The sequence below is a fragment of the Lagopus muta genome, chromosome 1 (assembly GCF_023343835.1).
Source record: "Lagopus muta isolate bLagMut1 chromosome 1, bLagMut1 primary, whole genome shotgun sequence".
Lineage (NCBI taxonomy): Eukaryota > Metazoa > Chordata > Aves > Galliformes > Phasianidae > Lagopus > Lagopus muta.
The window spans coordinates 188,265,265-188,285,638 of record NC_064433.1 but is presented as its reverse complement, the minus strand read 5'-3'; the positions used below and the strand labels follow the sequence as shown (position 1 = coordinate 188,285,638).

Here is a 20,374-nt window from a genome sequence, read left to right as displayed (position 1 = left end):
AGAAGAAATAGATAACTCGCTGATTTGCATAGCTTATACTGTTATCACTTAGGTCAGATATTCAAAGAAGACAGACAAAATGAAAAATTGTTATGCCTCCTTCTTTTCCCCTTGTAAAACCAATTTTCCCATTCTGAAGGAAATATGCAAGTAGTTTCTGGGTTTTTTGTAGGCTCTGAGGCAAGCTGTGATATTCAGAGCTGCTGGGTCTTTGCTGTCTTGCAAAACTTTGGCCAGGTTGCCGAGGTCTCCCTTCCAGGTTGTAAATGTAAAATACACAACACTTCTGGGAGAAGAAACAAAGAGTACATGCTCCTCCATGACTGCAGACATGTTAGAGAAGCTAAAAGTTGAGAGAAGACACGTGTGGAGCAGTGCGCACTCAGCCCCATGAAGCTGCTGGGTCTGATCCAATACAACATTTAAACACATTCTCGACCAGAGCACAAACCTAATGCCATTGGTTGCACTGAAGTTAAATGCATGTGTCTAAGTAGGTTGCTGGGCTGGGTCCAGCATTCAGTCTTTTGCTGGATGGAGCCCTAAATAAAAAATGTAGTATCAGAGGAGAAAGCATTTGTACTTGTGGATGTGATTTGGCTGTTTCTGTGGCACAGGCTTGTTGTTTTCAAAATTGTTCTGGCAATGGCTAGTCTATTTAAAAGGCTAACAATTTCTTGCCTGTTGTGTTAAAACTGACTGCATTCCTGGTGAACAGGCTAAAAAAAGGTGGACCTAAATCACAGAGAGTGTCTGAGATGCTCAGCGCTGATAGATTCAAGAGACTGTAGTCTGTTTGAATTCACTCTGCTTTCCTGTTCGTGCTCTTGCAAAGCGCCCAGAAATTTTCTGAAATCCAAGACAGTGGCAGTCATCTTGTTTCAATCAGCAGCTAACCCTTCAAGCACACTTTTGCAGGGAAAAATTGTAAACAGAGATGTCATTTGTAATATTTATTGCCTGAATGCAACATCTACAATAATGTATTTTAGAATTGCAGCAGGAAAATAAAAGTTAAATAGAGCCCTCTTACTATACCTTCTATAAAAGACATAATTGGGAAAAATACTGTGTAATGGTGTTTTTGATGACTTTTTGTAAATGATATAAAATTTCAATTTCTGTAAACAAAGGGAAGTTAAAAGGAAAAACTTTCTATCTTTAAAGATTTGCAAAGACTGCACCAGTAAGAAACCCCTTCCAAAATACGACTTTTAGGAGAATGTCATGAATTAGAAATGAGAAGATAAAGCAGGTAATGCGGTTGATGCTGTAATGAGATCTGCTCCTGCAGCTCCTACAGATGAGAACCCCATTACCATCTGCAGGCCTTTTTGGCAGGGCACTGATTTCCGTCCTTATCTTTATGTTCTGATGCTGAGAGCTGCAGAACACCCTGAATGCCTTCTGAAGTCAACTAGAGATTATGATAAGCATCAGCTTGTAGATTTAGCCTATTAAGATGTTCACACACTTCCATGAGAGTGGCTGAGATAAAACCCAGAAGTTTTGCATGACAAGACATCGAGTTGAAAATCTCATGTATCAAACACCTGATGTTTAGCTGAGTTCAGGATACCCTTCTGTACATTCATGCTAATGTTTACATTTAGGTTTAATAGAATTAGATTGCACATATCAGCTACTTTATTTGGCATTTTTCCCCCCTTTAGGCTGCAGCTTCCAATGGGTCAGAAGGATCTGGGCAATCTCACAACAAGGAGAACCAGACTTTTGGAACTTGTGTGCTAGAGGTGAAGACAAAGGTATGGCCCAGTATTTCATGATGGAGAATGAAATCTTTATTTGGTCGAATTTTGCTGGAGGTGAAATCTGTAGAATATATTGAATTTGAGCTCTCGGAATACATATATGTATTTGCTGGTTGTTGATAGCATGTTTGTTAGAGCATTTGAATGAGGCTTATGGCTGCAATTTATTCTTGTTACTGGCCCTGTGTATTTCATGCTGTTCAAGGCAGGATTTATTTTTTATTCCATGAGTAGAAACATTAATATTGGTGGAGGTTCTGTTGGATTGCTGATCCTAAGGTGCTTTAATTTCAATGTATTATTGAATTTTTGAAGGTGTTGCACACTTAGTACGTTTTATCCAAGGCATTTTCAGTCTCAGTACATTTCATAGTTACTTTGTGGCTTGCAGCCAGTGTGGCAGAATATGTCAGTAAAGTGATTTTTATACGGGCAGTCTAATGATAGTGACCTCATGACTACACTGGATAAGTCATGAAGCAATATGATTTCATGGCCGTGGTGTGGGAAAAGGAAGCAGTTTTGCTGCTTGCCATGCCAAAGTTGTAAGTGTTTCATTACAATACCTCAGTTATTTCCATAGGTTCACAATTTGGCTGGAACAATTCTCTTGGGCACAGATATTATTATGCAGAGTTTCAACCTTAAGGTCATTCTGTATTTTTTTTTTCTTTTGGAAGTGAAGGAAAATTAAGTTTTCTTTTAAAGTTATCAAGATGGAAACATAAAGAAAACAGACATTAACTAAGTTGGCGTGCTTATGTGATACTTTGTAGACTTCACTGAAATTTGTTTATAACAGTGGAAAATTGCAGTTTATTCCCTTGTCTAAGACTTTTCCATGGGTTTTGCTGGCATTCCTGCATCAATTTCTCTGCTTCTTAATTTTTAAAGTTCTGAAGCACTAATTATCTGGCATAATGTTTTGATATTCTTGTGTTGCTGTATTCCTACGTGATCAGAAAACTTTTGTACTGTATAGGTCTATGGTACTGATTTGAAGTGCGATCGATTGTGAGATCAGCAGAACTGGATCTTTTAGTAGAAACCCAATTAGCAACCCGATTTTATACAAGTTTGAATCTCCTCAATCCCTTCAGTAAGGAACAGGAGATGAGAGCACTCACCAGTTCAGATATGGGACTGATACATTCTCTTCACTGTCTAAAGCTGAAGTAGATGGCCCCAGCACAAAAGGTGATTAATAACTGGAAAATGCAAAGATCAAACGTGTGTTGCATGAGTTTGTACGCTCATTAAATTTTGCCACTGTATTTATGGAGGCAGTAGGTCCCCAAAGCAAGGAATTATTGGATATATGCATTATATTGATATATGCACTAAATACATTGTTTCCATGAGAATGCTGTAGAAAACAAAAGATGTCCTGGATCTCAGCCCAATTTCACATCATTTCCAGCACAAATGCCCAGGTGAACAATACACTCTCTTTTCTGCTTAGAGTTGAAGTATTGTGACTTGCTGGACTCAGAGGTTCTCTGTCAGCAATCCTGTATACTGCATTTTCATGCTGTTTGTATCTCTCCAGCACATTGTGTACCTGACAGTAAACCCTACAAGCAAACAAGTCGATTCCCAAAAACTAAAAAATTCAGAGCTGCAAGTGGTATTTTCTTTCATCCTCAGTACCATGGGATAGCAGATAGAAAGTGCTTTGTTTTCATTTCCTGGAATTTACCACTTTTGTTTCATTCCTGTGAAAGAATCATTTATTTTTTTCTGATTTCTTTTTCAAGTGACTGTGCTTGAGTGTCAGTGCCATGCTGCTGTGACAGTGACACATAGCTATTTAGGACTTGCTACATGTTTAAACATATGCACCAGCACTTTTCAGCTTCTGATGATCAATTGGGTGATAGATTTACTTCCTCAGGCAGTATGCTCAAGAATTAAAATGAACTCGTCATTCACTGTGGATCTTGAGAGCTGAGAACCACTTTGGGACAGGTTGCCCTTGAGTACTATGTATTTCTATTGCAGAGCATCCCAGCCCAAATAAAGCCAGGGCAGCGTTTGTAACTGAACTGCTTCTGTTTCATTCTGAATAAGGGATTTGTGGGAGGCAAGAGAAAGCAGTTATGGCTTTGTATGGAAAATAATAGACATATAAAACACTACACAGAAATTTTAAATTGGTAAAGGCTGCAGAGCTTTCAAAAGGCTAGTTTATCCCAGGCTTTTCAGAGCTGGGGGACCCTTCCCTATCCTCCTCTTCACACACTGTGATTGTGAATGTGCTTTTCCTACAACCCTGCAAATCATACTCTGTTCCCAGCTTTTTTTTTTTTTTTTTTTTTTTCATAGCTATATAAGCTAGCTGGTGAGCTTGTTGGTTTGAGAAGTTGTATGATCTCCATATTGGAGGACTGTCAAGATCAGACTGGATAGAAGCCTGAATAACCAGAACTGACTTCACTACTCAATCCGTTTGGAGAAGGAGATTGGAATGAAGATCTACTGAGGGCCTTCCCATCTCCATTTCTCCTGGAATCCTGTATTTATATTGACTTCTGGGGAAGAAGGGAGAGAAGCCTACAGTCCCACTGAGGGCAAAGGCTTGGGGCAGGAGGAAGGGAGATGCTCTTCACAACTGGGGAGTGAAAACAAACTTTCTATGCATCAGCTGAGCTTGGGGCACTGTGACCATGTGGGCACAGGGTGCTTAGACTGAAGAAATGGAACTAGCTGTTCAGCTTCCACTTCTGTCCACTCCTATTTTAGCATCCATGGGGCTCAGAGCAGTGAGGTCTGATATTCTGTGGAATATAAAATTGTTTTTTCTGTTCAGAAAGCTACCAGCTAGAGAAACTGGTCAGGACTCCTGCATTGATTGTGCTAAATAGCAATGAAATTTGCTGTACACAGGAATAGGGAAAGCTGTAAGAAAACCGTCTGCTTGAGATTCTCAAGGGCCTGAAGCCAATTGCAGAGCTGCTGCTGTTAGGGCTGCTGCAGTCAGGAGGGGCAGAATTGCTAATTTGTTGATCTTTAAATTAACACTAGCACTCATGGGTTTCTGGTTCAGTCTGGAAACTGCATTAAAATCCTCAGAAACTGAGGTATACAGAACTTCACGCCTTCTAAAAATTGTATTAACTTTTCATGGCTGGAGCAGGATTTATTCTGACATTTCCTTTGTAGTATAGCTCCTGACTACAAATCCAGGATCTGCTAGATTATTAGTTTTACATTTTCTATTTTTTGTGTACCACAGAAACAGTCCTAATAGAGTCTGTCCCATGGGATTTTCCTTTCTAGCATATAATTACTGGTTACTTCTATCCCAGTGGTGACCTACTAACAAACAAGTCGTGATGCACAGCAACCTCACTGGAGCTGGGCTCAAGCGGTGTAGATGAGCTCTGACCACAGAGACATAACTTCATAATTGCCCTCTTGCAAGAGAAGTAATTGGGAAAGTATTTAATATACTTGCAGCTTGCTTGGGTGCAATATAGGACCTGAAAACAAGAAAGAACAGAATCCCATATGAAAGACAGCCAACCTGAAACCAACAACATGTGCTCCGTAGTACACAACTTAAAGACACGTTAAAATATAAATAAATCTTTCTCCACATTTGCAAGAAGATGTGTGTTGTTTTCAATTCTCTGTGTAGGTGCAGAGAGCTCTGAATAGTCACTAGGTAAATTCTGCAAAATGCTGGCATTAATAGTGCTGTATGAACAGTCTGGAAGATATTTCCTTTCTTAGGGTCTGCACCAAAGTTTCAAGAGCCATTTTTTTTTTTCCTCTTAATATCAATTGCTTGAATTTGAAATAATATTGAAGGCAACACTGCATTTCTTTTATTGGAATAATCTGTTTATCTGTACAGTTTTTGCTCAATAGTAGTTGGGTTTTGAAATAATTTAAGAGTTTTTTAGAAGACTGTGTCATGAAAGATACAAAAATCATGGAATACTTCCCATCATCCTATTGATTTTAGGTTTTACTGAAGCTTGCTTTTACAATATATTAATTTCAGCTGAATGTTACAGGCTCTGCTTCTAAATATAACCGCCTAATTAAGCCCTGTGCTTTGGTTATCCAAGTGGAAGTACCTGGATACAGTAAAGTTTTTAATGACAGAAAGGAGCATTAAATTGTCCAGTCTAAATTACTGCGTTGTACAGACCATAACATTTCCCCATTTGTTTTTTTGATTGACTTAAAAACAGACAGATTGGTAAAATTAGAGAAGGAGACATCACCTGTGTAAACGGCTCTTGGATGGTGGTCTGCAGAGCCACTGATATCACAGTGGGAAATAGATACTGTTCCTCCTGAATTATGGCTTCCCAAGAGTCAGAGCTCATCTGAGGATACATTTGACTGTCTAAATCAACTACAGAAGCAAATACAAAGCACTTCTTTTCACTCCATATGGTTGCTTCTGAGTTAGTTTGGTTTTTGGGTCAAGTCTTTCTATAGCAGATTTCAGTTGTGATTGTATGGACAGATAGCATGATGGCTGGAAGAGCAGAGGAAAAAACAGAGCTAAGCAGCAAGATGACCTGCAGAAATTAGAGCAGAAGGAGATATTGCTAATGAAGGGGAAAGCTGTGCCAAGATTTGAAAATCTTAGATTTGAGGAGATAAAATGAATGGTAAAAGTATCTAGCTGGAGATGGCAATATTTCAGGGACTCTGCAGTTTAATGATGCTCTAAGCTTGGGCAGTGCACAGGTAAATGCTGTGCTGTGGAATGGTTGCTGGTGCACTGTATGGTAGGAGGTGACAGTGCAGGATTTACATCCAAAAATTGGAGGAGTGTAAGAGAAAACTGTTGGGTACAGTTTTCTGGAGCCTGGATTTCCAAAACACAAACACAGGCAATCTTGCTTGAATATCTTCAAAGTTTTCAGACCCTCTCTTTTTCATATCGACTAAATAGAACCATGAATTTGTTGGAGCCAATTCACAGAAGTTTCTTGCAAGTAGGAGCATTTACAGATCATGTCCTCAGAGTCCCATTTCAAAATACATCCCCATATGCCAATTTTCAGTATGATATGAAATTTTACAGCCAAGTCATTAGGTAATTATATGTATGGGAATATTTCATGCCTTACTAAATCAGCTTGAATCTATGAAGTGGAATAGAAAAAATATGTTGTGTGCTTGACATCAAAGTGTTAAAACTTCTCCTGAATTTAGATTTGATTGAATTCTCTTTTACTCTATCATGCCAAGAACACAAGGAGTGCTTTGGTTAGACCAACTTATTAGGTTAATTTGTTTTTAGGTAGGTGGTTAATTGATTCTGACTTCAAGGACATTTGAAAAGTTCCCTGATTCATATAATCTATAGTTTAATAAGCTTGTCTAACACTTGGCTACTGGACTAAACCGCAGTAGGGAAAAAATATGCAGGCTCAAGTGCAAGCTGTAAACACAAATCAAGTTCGTTTTGCATGCATGTGGTTGCCCAGAGTGAGCTAAAGTTTTAGGCAAAGTCAGAGGTGCTCTGGAGACTTTTCTCTTTAAGATGTTATATCCCCCAAGACTGTACTAGCTGGGGGAGGGCTGGTTGCTCTCTGACCACATATCTGATTCATTATGGCTTTTGTAACTTTGGTAGCAGTGACCTCATTTTGGCAAAGTGATGTGTGCCATTTACTGAACCTCTTGCTGCTTTAGCAATCAGGGGACTATTAGGGTTATAACCCAGGTAATTTATGGAAGGGAGATGACTCTTAAATATCTTTTTATTTTCTTGGAAAGTCTTGTTTTATTGAAAACATATTTTAGCTCTGAGCGCGAATGAGAGATCCTCAGCAAAGCACCCAGGGGGACTGTGCTGTCCAGTGTGTTGAAAAGGTGAATTGTAATGTATGGGTGTCTAGACGTTTCCTCTTGTTGCTGTCAACAGTCCAGTTGGCTGTATTTTTTTTTCCAGTGAATAGGAGCATTGATTTTCCTCTCTCTTTGGCCAGAGCTTTCATTTTACATATCTTTCCCCTTCTGTGTCTCTTTCTCTCTCCCTCCTTCTTTCTTTTCTCTCCTTCTTCCTCTATCTGTAAGAGAGGGAAGACTTTAAGGGCTGACAGCAAGCTTTCTAACTCAGAATGATTCATGTAAGACACCTGAAAGGAAAGCTCTGCAGCAACATCACTGCAAGAAAGGTAGGGATCGGGGTAGACAGTCCATAAAGCTCTGAGCAGGGCATACAGAACATGAAATAAATGGGTTAAGTCTGCAAATCTCAGGTTCTGAGAAAGTTTGGGAAAAAACTTGAGGAATTTTTAAGCTCTGTTTTTCAGGGTGCTTCTTAAAAAATTAAATATTTAGTGTTTTTTTCATAAGTGGGGGGGGGGGGGGGGGGGGGGAAAGGTACCCCTCTCTAGCTCTGAATAATGTATAAATATTTTTGTTTGTTTTTTCCAATGGATGGTAAAGTAAAATAACGTCCCTGTTGCACTTCCCAGACCTGTGTGCACGTGTGAATGTGCAGTTCCCATTTCTCACCTTACTGCTTATTTTCTGTTGCACTTTTTGAAAGTTCGCCTACTCCAGCTGTTATTTATATTCACTCCCTGAATCTGAACGTGACCCAGTAATTCTGAGCGGCCGTGGATGTGACGCATGAGCTATCGCACGCACCTCAACGTTTCACTTCCAGCAATACGTGTTTGCAGAATCGTGCTCCTAATAAAAACCCGTACGACCGAAAGCAGTTGTTTTGGCAGGGAGGCGACAGGGCTGTGATAGATGGGCCCTATAGTTGTATGTTTTGTGCTTGCTCGGAGTTCGTAGGAAAGAGGAGGGAGAGAGCGAGAGGGGGGAGAAAAAAAAAAAGACAGGGAAGGAGAGAGAGAGAGAGAGAGAGAGAGAGATTGAGAGAGAGAGAGAGACTTGGCAAAGGAAATCTTATGGGTATACTGAAACAGCAGATCAGAATTGTGAAACCAGAGCCAGGGCTGAAATGTGATGCTTTTGCTCTTTTGTGCTTGTTGTGGTTCTCATCTTCCCATGTAGAAGGCTGCATACCATTCAAGAGAATATTCCGATCGCAGATTGAACAATGCAGCAATCAAGCCTGATAAGCCACCTGGAAGTTTTGCTTGAGACGATTTCTAGTGGGTTTTCTGATCTCTGTGAGCATCATGACTGCCTTTAGCATTGTGGAGGAGGACTCGAGTTTCTTATGAGGGCCCCACTTGGAAAAGCAGGCTGTGCAGATTCAAGCCTCCGGTTCTGTTCATGCTGTTCAAAAGCCTTTCCTCACCCTTGCTGATTTGTTTTTATGATTTACATACACTCCTGTGGAGATTTACAGAATGGATTGTCTGTGCATTGTCACGACCAAGGTAGGATTGGAAACGTTGCTGTAATGTGTACATATTTTTCTGCTATTTTTCTGTTCCTGTAATTAAATAGATTGAGCATGTATTGTGTCAGGTTGCAAGATAAAGTGATAAATAAGCTTTGCTTCAATGAGCATTTTGTTCTCTTCTTCTGTAGATTATGCAGTTTGTTTCTGTATCACTTCCTAAATGATATGTAATTTACTTATTTTTACTAGCAAAAGGAAAATGATTTCATATTTTATCTTAGCCTGTGCTTGTGTCTATTAATATCTCCAGCTACTGGAGCACTTTCAGAATACATGGTATCAGGCACAAATTTTCTTAGCTTATCAGCTTATTCTGTGAACTAAAGAATAAAAAATATGAGGGCATTATATGGGTCCTAGCATTTTTAAAGAGGCCAATCAGATGTAGTTTAGGTAGTCATGATGTTTCTGATTGGAGAGATGCAAGTTTCTTGTGGCTTATTGTGGCTTTTTTGTGGGGGGGTGGTGGGGTAAGAGGGGAACATAGATAGCTTTGCTTCTCTAGGCCTGCAAAATAAAAATGCTTTTGTCCCACTTTAGCACTCTTATACTGATTTTGGATCTGAGCTGACTGCTTGGGAATGGTATTTCTAAATAATTCCTTCCAAATGTGCATGTAAATAGTCTGTTATCCACAAGAGTGGCAGGTTAAAGACTGTGGTTATGGGCACTGCCTGAGTTGAAGATCTGGGATAGGGGTAAATTGAATGATTCTTTGAAGCATCCTCAAACTTAGAAAACTGACATTATAGTAAATAAGAGGGAGGTAATCAGGGAAATTCCTTTCTGTTGCTACAGGACAGGCAGCTCACCACATGTTTGTAGGTGGATTTGCACATGGTGCCAGTGTTTATAAGGAGCAGTTAGCAGGGTAAGTCAGGACACTGGGGTTCAGGAGCAGTTAGCAGGCTAAGTCAGGACACTGGGATTCAGCGCAGCTGCTACATGTTCTGTTTCATTTTTTGATGAATTTAATGATTTCCGTAAGATTTGCAAAGTGTCCAGGGCATCCATAGCACCTTAAGGCTGTGTAAATGATGTAACAAAACATCAGTTAGTGCTAATGTAGCCACTGCTGTCATTTTTTTCTTGATGGCCATGTAAAATGGGGACACCAATCTGTGACATGAAGAAGGGCAGGAGCAGATATCCCCTGCACCCATGGCAGCAAAGAGGGCTGGTAGGTTGCCAGCCAGAGCATGAAGGAGCTGCTGAAACAGATGCAAGCTGTCATTCCTGTCGCCAATGGAGAAACCCAGACAGGGAGAGAACAGGAGGTGAATGAGGTCACTGAAGGAGCACACGTTCCTTCTGTGGCCTCATTCACCTCCTGTTCTCTCCCATTCTTTCTGGGTCTTTCCAGGACCTTCTGGTTCCTGCAAGCTGTGCTGGATCTAATGCTGCATCCTCAACCTGCCCTGGAGTAGACTGGAGATTCCCATAGGCTCCTGTTGACGTGTTGCCAGTGAAAAGTGCTCAGCATCAGTGGTGCTGCACCACTGAACAAAGCCTGTGTGCAGCCTCGTGCTAAACATATGATTTGTACTCCTGACATTGATTTTTTATTTTTTTTTTAAATCAGAAAAGAGAGCTGCAATTAACCCCACTTCAGGCTCTCTGGTGGTACAGACCCATAATTGTGGCTGTCCTTGGTCTTGAAATTATGACATGAAGGATTTGGTACAGGAGAATGAATCTGCTTTTAATGTCATGTGACTGGGAGCCAAACATGGCCCAGCACCTTTTATACCTGTAGATCTCCAACAGGAGTTATGACTTAATTTATTTCATGAATTGGCACAGTGTTGTCATTGAGTATTTTCCCAGGGTCTTTTGGTCAGTGACAAATTTATGCTCTTGCTATTGCTCTGAGAAGGGCTCCCAGCTCCAAGTATCCACCGTATTTTTCATCCCAGCTCCTCTGTTTTGTGGATCTGCTACTAAATGCCCAAAATGATTATGAAAGCCAAGCGTTTCAGCCTCAAATATTCAACTCCAGATATTCAGTCTTTGCTGCCAACTGTAGGGTTGAAATGAGAAAGGATTGCAAATTGTAGGTGACCTGCTATTTGGATGCATGTGGGAACACCATATTAACATATATAAATGAGATGAATAATGGCAAAAAATCCAGTTTCAGAAAACTTTCATATTGTAAAGGCTCAGAGCCAAACAAATTAAAGTTGATTCCTTCATCGTGCTTTAGTGCCACATTCAAATAGCTGCACTAGTGACGTTATATTGATTCATAATCTGCTCTTACTTCCTTTATTGTGCACTGGAGTAACTCTATTTCCTTTAAGACTACAAAATTTTTACAGGATCAGTTTATGAAAGTTTTCACCAGTATAATGAGAGCACAGTTTTTTTTCCAGAACATTTGATATCTATTTTAAAATTTATTTTAAGGAATATGAATTCTACAAAACAGCAGTCTGGCAATTTTTGGCTTCAGATCTGCTAATTACCCTTATTTAAATATCCATTTGTCTGATTTCTCCTAATAATTGCCATTTTCATCCTTGGAAAAGTAGATCTTAATGTCAAGAGGGAGTAAATACATCAGTTCTATTCTTCAGATCTTATAAATAATACAGAGTGAAAGATGAATGCTACTTAAACTGAAAAAAGTGAACAGTGCTTAAAAAGTCGACATTTATAACATATGATCATTAAATTTAACCTGGAATTTGTGATATTTCCAGCCCATAGGAAATGACATAAATTTGGTGGGGTGAATATATCCTTGTAGATTGTGGATGAGGGATCCAAAGACCCTGTTTTGAATTCTACTTTTTAGAAGCCATCTAATTACCTCCCCAGATCTTACCTTCCAGACATTATTCTTTTCAACCAAAATGTAGACTATGTTTAAGATAGATTTCATATATTCGTTTCTGCAGATTCTTCCTTTCCATCTTCGTTCCATCCTTCTATGAATTTTTACACCCCTAACTTAGGAAATACTGAATCAGTCAAAGAGGACTTATGTGTTCCTGATTTATACTAATTTATCATGCACCTAGCATGGATTTGTTTTTTTCCTGTTTCATAAAGCCCGTTATTTTGTGGCATTATTTTATCATTAGCAAGAATTCATAATAAATAAAAGTTTAGGTCAAGATTCCATTCCATCAGGAGCTCCAGGAGGTTCTGTAAAGGAAGAACATTCCCGCTGTGCCTCCTAACAGTCAAAGGCAACACGCTGTCCCCTCTACTGGCTCTCAGCTCTCCTTCTGCCCTTTGTAGTGTTACAAATACAGCGATAGCTGTAGTTGGTGAAAAAGAAAATAGGTATCTGTGTTGCCAGACAAGATTCACAATAATAGGGCCTGGTTAGCTGAAACCCGCAGCTCTTGGCTTAGAAAATATGATCGTCTTTCGGTGTGAAAAAAAAATATCTTTTTGCCCCTTGCTGTTGCAGAGGAGAGCTCAAAGGAGGAAGCTTGAAAGGTTTTAAACCCAGAAGGCAAAGGAAGATAAACCAAAATGTGTATATATTTTTTAAAACTCATGACCTCAAGGTGTCAGATCAAGGCTTTCTGAAACCTGCAATTAATAATCACAACATCACATAAAAATAAATAAGAGCAGAATACCACAAGTCACCACCTGGTCCTTGGTCAAAAGTGGAGCTAGCTAAAACCTAAAACCCTCCTATGATAGACATTTTAAAATGTCATGAGCAATCTAGTCTAATGCTTTACCATCCATAACATTGGTCATGACACGAAGAATTGACAGTGTTATTGCCATCAGTGTCACCTCCTTTTTGTTTTGGAGCTGCATCTTGTGATTTGCTTAAAATCCCAAATTTTATCACTTGAATGTTTCTGTGTTTTGAGGGATGCTTGCAAAGATGGAACAAGTGTATACTAATGACTAAAGACTAAAGAGCAACTCAGACACCTCAATTTATGCGGAAAACCACTTGTTTGTTGCCTAACTCCTTAGTTGAGTCACTTGGCTTGTACAGAAGGAAGTGGTTTCCTTTAGACTAAGACAGAATGCCCTAATTGATCCTGTTGGTGGTTTTGCCAGCTATAAAAATGAATTTTTGTCACCCAGATTTTGAAAATTCTGCAGAAATTACTCCTTTCAGATTCTGGTTGCTAGCTTACACTTAACTCTATGGAGATTTAAGCAGTCTTATACACTGCACAGGTTCCATGTTTAATTCAAGTGTGACTAAATAGAAAGAAGTGATTATTTATGCAAGTGTAGAGCAGATCTCTTCTATTTATTTATTAAAAAATAGTGTTACACTAGTAAAGATTTCCTTCCTTCCTTCCTTCCTTCCTTCCTTCCTTCCTTCCTTCCTTCCTTCCTTCCTTCCTTCCTTCCTTCCTTCCTTCCTTCCTTCCTTCCTTCCTTCCTTCCTTCCTTCCTTCCTTCCTTCCTTCCTTCCTTCCTTCCTTCCTTCCTTTTTTCCGCTCCCTCCCTGCCTCCCTCCCTCCCTTCCTTTCTTCCTTAGTTTCTTCCTTTCTCTCTCTCTCTCTTTCTCTCTTTCTTTCTCTCTTTCTCTCTTTCTCTTTGTCCTCCAGCACCTTTTCTAAGAATTTAATTCAAGTGTTTAAAACAATGAAATAAGGATGGAAAGAAAAAAAATCTATGTTTTGTGCTGGCACTGGGAAGAAGGGTCACATGCTTGTTTATGTTGAGCCATCCTGATGATGAACATGTTCAATTCTGACTGGCAATGTAGCCAGGAGCCAGCAACATCTGTCTATTCTATTTTCTTCTGTTCATCTGGCAATATATTTAGAACAGAGGAGATCCATGTATGCACTTTAGGCAAAACTCTGATAGATGTTTGATCATAAGTCTCAATATGGGGAAAGGTCATGGAAAATAAGAAGCTACTACTCACAAGTATGACACCAACGTCTAGCATAGACCTTGGGTATGAATTCAGCAGGGTTCTCTCACTCCACACATGTATCATCTCACTTCATGGCATGAAGTTTGGAGTAAAACAGGGAAGTAAAGCTGTAAAACATACAGCTTGTCTTTCCATTAGCATTAGATTTCCATTCCCTGTAGTCTCAACATAGAAGACAAAGCAAAATTCTGTAAATCTGACTGAGGAGGTGCTGTGGATGAGCTAGCTGATTTTGAAACTGCTAGTCTTCAATGAGCGCATTATTAGAAGTCCTTGTTGACAGTGCTTCATGCTTGGGAAGGGTAGGTCCAGACTTGTGTCCCAGCAGGGTTCTGTGGATTCTCCCAGTGAGGGGAAAACCTTAATTTAGTGTTTAGCCAACTCAGTTGACTTCCACTGCCCAACAATTAGAGTAAAGGGGTATTTTTAGAACTTGGCTGAAGAATGGCACAAAACAGAGGTGGCATGATGCCACTGGAAGGACCTCTCTACTCTGGCCTCTCTGATTTAGAACAGTAAATCCAAAACAGTTCTCATTAAAAAGGGGTCTTCCCACCTCCTCACTTACATTGAGTTAATCTAAATTCTGTATTTATATAGATTAACATGGTGTATCCTTAGTGAAGTTCAGCTTATGCTATAGAACTTCCTACAGGATCGGATGTGTGTATCTGAGACAGACAGTCCAAAAATTAGGAAATGATAAAGCAAGATATAAATACTGAGATTAAAGTGGTACCTCAGGTGTTGGAGGATGTTATAATCTTGAGAAAACTAGCAGAACTGTAGAGTGCTGCATTACATGGGGATCTGATTTAAATTTAGCTGGATATAAAACAAAAAAAAATTACCACATTTCTATCTGCCTGCATGTTGTTAATAGTGCTAAATAGATCTGGGCAACATTTGTTGTTTTTCTCTCTGCAAGGCTTCAGGCTTGGAATCATTGCAGTTTCAAATCATAAATTGGGTAGCTAAGTTTTTGTGCTGAATATCCAGGCTCCAATAAACCAGAAACAAAGGAATCTTAATGATTTTCCCTACAGAGATTCACATTTAGCTAAAATCAAAATGTTTTTTTTTTTATTTTTTTTTTTCCTATAGTCATTATTAGATCCTGATGAGCACTTCAGAATGTGGTGTTTTCCTGCCAGACCTTAAAAGTGTGATAGTGCTGAATCCATGCAATTTACATGTAATTTAGTAAACTCCACTCTGAAGTGGTACTTGAGGACAACTATGATGACTGTGGGTTGGCTGCTGGCTAAACTGCACATTCTTAGAAGTGCAGGAAGATCCTTTTCATTGATTACCATTCATGTTAGCTGGAGAATGTACTCACAGAAGTCTGACAGATGGGGAGTGTAACCGAGTATTTATTTCAAATCTTTATTTACCAATGTTAAATTTTGGAACAATTATTGTAAGCCTCTAGCTCTTGGATTTCAAATGTTATGAATGTAAACTGATGAGGCACGCGTTGTCTTTTTCAGAAAAAAAAAATAAAAATCTTTTTTTTTTTTAGGGGGGAGCCTCAAGAAAATTGCACAGAACAAACCAATGTGCATTGCATATGCAATGTCTTGTAATTATATCTTGTCAAAAGCTCAACTTTTTTTCTCCTTTATTCTTTAGAAATATGGTAATTGTCCCTTTTCCCTTGTAGTTAATTATAAATTTCAGGAAGAATTAAGTCTGTTAAATCTCTTCTTCCCCCACTTCCCCCTCCCTTCGTCTCTATGGTAGCAGCAGGAATAGAAGGGAATTACTTTGATCTTCATTTCTGAATGACATTTCATTTCTTCTAAGCATTGACCTTGTTTAGTGCAACTGAAATTTTCAATAGATTTCATTAGATTATAATTTGCTGATCTCAGAGAGACGTCTTTATTGAGATTAGTTTTAACTATGAAAAAGAAGGGTGATTTGTTTCATAAATCTGTGAACAGCTCTATAAACTGAGAAAATAAAATGTTCAATTAACTGCTCAGGCAGATACGATTCCGGCTTAAAGCTACTGCACAGCAGTGGAGAGCTGCACACGTAAGGAAAGGTGGAAGATACTGAGTAAGACAAAGAAAATTAGAAAGCCTGATCCTGCCTGAAGTAATGATAGCATTTCTTAATGACAGCAGAGCTATGCAGCCTTAGCAAACCCTTTCTCTAATATTCTGAGGGCCTGGGTGGACGTGGGAAGATAATTTCCTAGTGCTGAGGTGAGCTGCATTTTTAAGCGTTTCAGATAGCTGAAGCTGACCAAATGGATTCCTTGCAATATCCAGAAGGACATTAAAAGCAGAAAAGATAGGTCTCTTGGCACACGTCCTCAACATAATCATGTATTTCTTCTGTGTTTTAATCTGTTTGCTACTACCATGCAAATTTCTTTCTGCCTCCCTTCACCTGATACAAGAGTTCTGAAAAAATGAGAGGATGTGTGCAGTCAAGGAGAAGAGAATGGTTATTTATGAGTGAATCATTAGGTCAGGGGTATTGCCTTATGTATGATTATATTTTAGTTCTATGGTTTTCATTTCCCCAGAGAATCCTCTGCATCAGAGAAGATAATTTGTCAGGCTGTGCAAGAGTAGATAAGTATCTTCCATTGGGTTTGACTTCAGAGGACTCTTTTGTTACTGGAGACCTCACTCAAGGACTTGTGTGCAATTTGCAAATCATATTCTTGGCTGTTTTTGTGGATACCAAAGGAATCTTGCCTGTGACTCCTTTTGATTCTGATCACCAATATCTTCTCTACTTTCCTTGCTACTTTCTCCAGAGTGACCAACAACCTCTGCAACCAACGACCTCTGCTTTGCAGCGCCACAGAACTCTCAGCTTTACCCATTCTGATTCAGTATTTCCATGCAGGAAAATCAGAGTGACTTCCTAGGCACTGATGCCTACCATTCTGCATTATATTAATGTATATGCAAGGTGCACACCTGATTTAGTGGTTGGCAATCCTGCCCATGGCAGTGGGATCAGAACTAGATGATCATGTGAGAACCTTTACAACGAAAGCTGTTCTGTGGTTCTATGATTCTACATCATACTGATGTTTGTAACCAGAGCTAATAACAACAGTCAGTTATTTCAACAGTACACATAAAAGAAGCTTTCTTAAGGCTGCTTTCTGGGAAAGTAGACATTTTTGGCTCAAAGAGTCTGAAGGTCTTGAAGCCTTCCTTTTGCCTTCTGACATTGATACTTTCTGTCTTCTTGCTACCTCTGAGAGTCTGCATTTCTGATAAACCTATTGGATTGGTAATTGCATGTAATGGTGCCCCCAGATAAGTAAGGAGGTTAGCATCAGATGTTGGTCATCCCTTCATTGCTTCCTGACTGTATTATTGCTAAGCAATTTATCAAGGTTTTAAAGCGTCAGCCCTGGAAGAAGGCTGTCACAAATGCAGAATTCAGCAAGAATAATAGATTTTTTTCTTTTATGTTCCAAGGTTTATTTATACAAAAATGTCACAAGCTGGTGATCTTACTGCTCATTTTGAAAGCTCTGATTGCTTGAAGTTCTGATGAAGCCCATGCCTGGATAGGTCTGTCAGTACAATGCATCTGTATCAAGGGGAAAGCTTAGTAGTGCCAGGTATGCTCAAGGAAAAGGAATGATACAAGGCTGGAAATCATTTATAAACAATGGAGAAGCAGCCTCTCTGCTTCCATTTCAGATGGAGAACTTTTACTGCAACATATTCTCCCAGACAGCAAGGCAAACTATATTCCTTTGGCATATAAATATGAGTGAAGGTGAAAAGTGAGCAACAAGTCACTCTGTACTCCTTTGAAGACTGGTTAAAAAAATTATTTCAAATGATGGATTTTCGTCACTTTTTGGATTTTTAGCTTTCCAGTGTAATTGTAGGCCAGAGTTTATGGTCCTTATACTCACCAAACTCCTAAAATGGTGAAAATATTAACTTACTTAATTAAATTGAGTTAGTTCCTTTTACAACCTGCGAATAATTCCCAATTTATTTATTCCTATCCTTATTTGCATTTTCTGTGCTTCCAGAATGCTTTATGTATTACTAACTTTATGGGTACCTTGTTTCATAGTTGGTGTCTGTAATGTATGTCATGTTGGAATTTGTGGTTTATTTAAAAAAAAAAGTACTTAAGATCAAGCACATTTATGCAGAGAGCTTCATTAGTACCTGATATGGAACTGTTGCATCCTGAGTAAGTATGGGAGATATGAAAGTTATAAAAAGCATTGTTTTTAATGAAAATGCATAAAATATTGACCACTCAAATATGAATTCAAACATGAATTTTAAAGAGAAATCTTCAAACTTCATACTCAATCCAACCCTTGAGCTGTAAATGTGGGATATCTGGAAAGCTGCTGCCTGTGAGCAATTTCCATTACTTCTGTCTCTCTGGCCTTGGAATGCACAGCATTTGCCTTGTGATTCTGGGCTTTGGGACGATTTTTGCTGTGAATCTCAAAGTAAGGAATATCTATAGAATGCTCTTCCTCCTTCTGTAAGATCTGGACCTTTTATTTTGCAGACATATCCTCTTAGAGAATGTGAAGATACTTTCAAGGAATCTCTTGACACTGCTATACATGGTTACCTGAGTTTGTAAGGTTAGAGGTTTCAATAAAAAATATACTTCCTGTCCAAAGCAGATTATTAATTTTCTTGGCTTTATTTGGTCTTATGTTTAACTGTTTGTTAATGAAAGAAAGAAAAATAATAATAGGCAATATTTTATCCAGCCTTTTGATCAAAGTTTATTTGTAGCTTTGTTATTCTGATAGCCTTGGTTTGGTGAAGCATTCATCCCTTCTTTGTAGGTGATAACATATTGCTGCCATGGTACCAATGACTTTTTCTAATCCTTTTAAAAAGACTTTCTCAGTTTGCATCTAAATGTACAATGCTTTCTGCTTATTAACGATGCATTGTTGAATATTCCTAAAAAATGTCTAGGTGGAAACATAGAAGGTTTTTAATGTTTGGGAAATACAAATCTGAAATTGCTAAGCACAGCTTTTCCTACTTTATTTTCCTCCTTATAGAAGTGTTTAGAACTGCAGTGCTTTAGATATGCTTTTTGGTGATAAAGAAGAAAGCAGAAATAGGCTTTGTTAGTTAGTGTTCTTAAATCAGAATGGAAAGTAGCATGAAGCCTCATCAGTTCTGTTCTCAGAGATCGCCCTCCTTTGCTCTCAGCATGAGGAAAGATGTATTGTAGCTTCTTGCAATATGACCGTCTTAAATGAGAATGAAACAAAAGGCTGGTTGTTCTGTTTGTTTGCTTCTTTGTTTTTTATGTGATGTTCAGCTTCAAGAACACACCTATTTAAGGGAGCCCTCCAATTCAAGCGGCTAAATAATAGTTTGACTCATACATGAAATGCTGAGAGTAATGGTGGCAGACAGTAGAATTCATTCTGAACTTTTCTTCAGAGAGACTCTGACCTAACCCACTGTTGCAAGTTGTTCTGATGAGCTTTGTTAAAATGTAATTGAATCACTGCAAATGCAAGGGAAATTACAGGAAGATCAGCCTGAAAGCTGTATGGTAGGATCTCGCACTGCCATGTGGAACATTAGACTAAAAGCTAACCCCTCACTCTTTTGCTTCTGCAAAGTTTCAGGGAACTGCAGGAGTCTTCCTCTTTTTCCTCTTCCATGTTCAATTTGGGGAGCAACCAGTGTGTTCTACTCAGCAAAGAAATACCCCTTGATAATTCGGGACAGATTTACTCCTCCTGGGAAATAGCCCTGGGGTGATTCAGGCTGCAGCTCAAATAGGACACAATACAAAAAATGCAGTCTGTTACGAAATGGGGGAAAAAAAAGCTGTTTTTTTTTTACCTGCTCTGCTGTTGTTCCCTGAATGCTCTGTTGTGGAAGGAAACCAGATGGCAGCTGCTTGGGGTTCAGGTTGGCTGAAGACTGCATTCATCTACCTAACTGAGAACTTCATTGAAAAGAGTGGGTAAAGATTGATCCTGTGAGCTGCAGATCTTATATGGTGATAGAAAAATGATTTTGTCAGGCCTAACAGTTACTAGTAAAATCCTAGATGCTCCATCTGGAATGGAGCCCATTGTGCCTAGTGATTGCAGCACGTACTGTGTTGTGTGTAATGCCATTTTCACTTGTTTGCAGCAGAGCCATGGCAGATGCCCATCCCACAAATGCTCAGTCGAAACACCTGCCTGGATACCCATTCAGCACTCTACCGTAAGTTTGAGCCTTTTAATGCAAAGCTTTGAGAGACTGAATGGTAAGTCTCTGTATTTGGAGCAGTGCTGCCAGGTAAAGTTTCAAGACTTAGTGCTTGAGAAAGAATAGAAGCAAGTCCTGAGACCAAACCAAACTCTGT

At 39.1% G+C, this 20,374-nt stretch overlaps 1 protein-coding gene across 18 annotated transcripts in view; it reads left to right on the top strand.

The window, feature by feature from the left end:
• The window catches only part of DLG2 (discs large MAGUK scaffold protein 2), a 994,028-nt gene that overhangs the window by 143,279 nt on the left and 830,375 nt on the right, over positions 1-20,374 (top strand). For 9 of the 18 annotated variants that reach the window (XM_048939920.1, XM_048939896.1, XM_048939950.1 and 6 more), the window contains one exon: positions 1,674-1,766. The exons of 1 other annotated variant lie outside the window; for it this stretch is intronic. In XM_048939920.1, coding sequence (XP_048795877.1) covers positions 1,674-1,766 — 93 coding nt within the window. Of the gene's footprint in view, positions 1-1,673; positions 1,767-8,482; positions 9,107-20,157; positions 20,233-20,374 lie in introns of those variants that run through there. 8 more of the 18 variants (XM_048940038.1, XM_048940002.1, XM_048940042.1 and 5 more) reach the window with 6 other exon arrangements.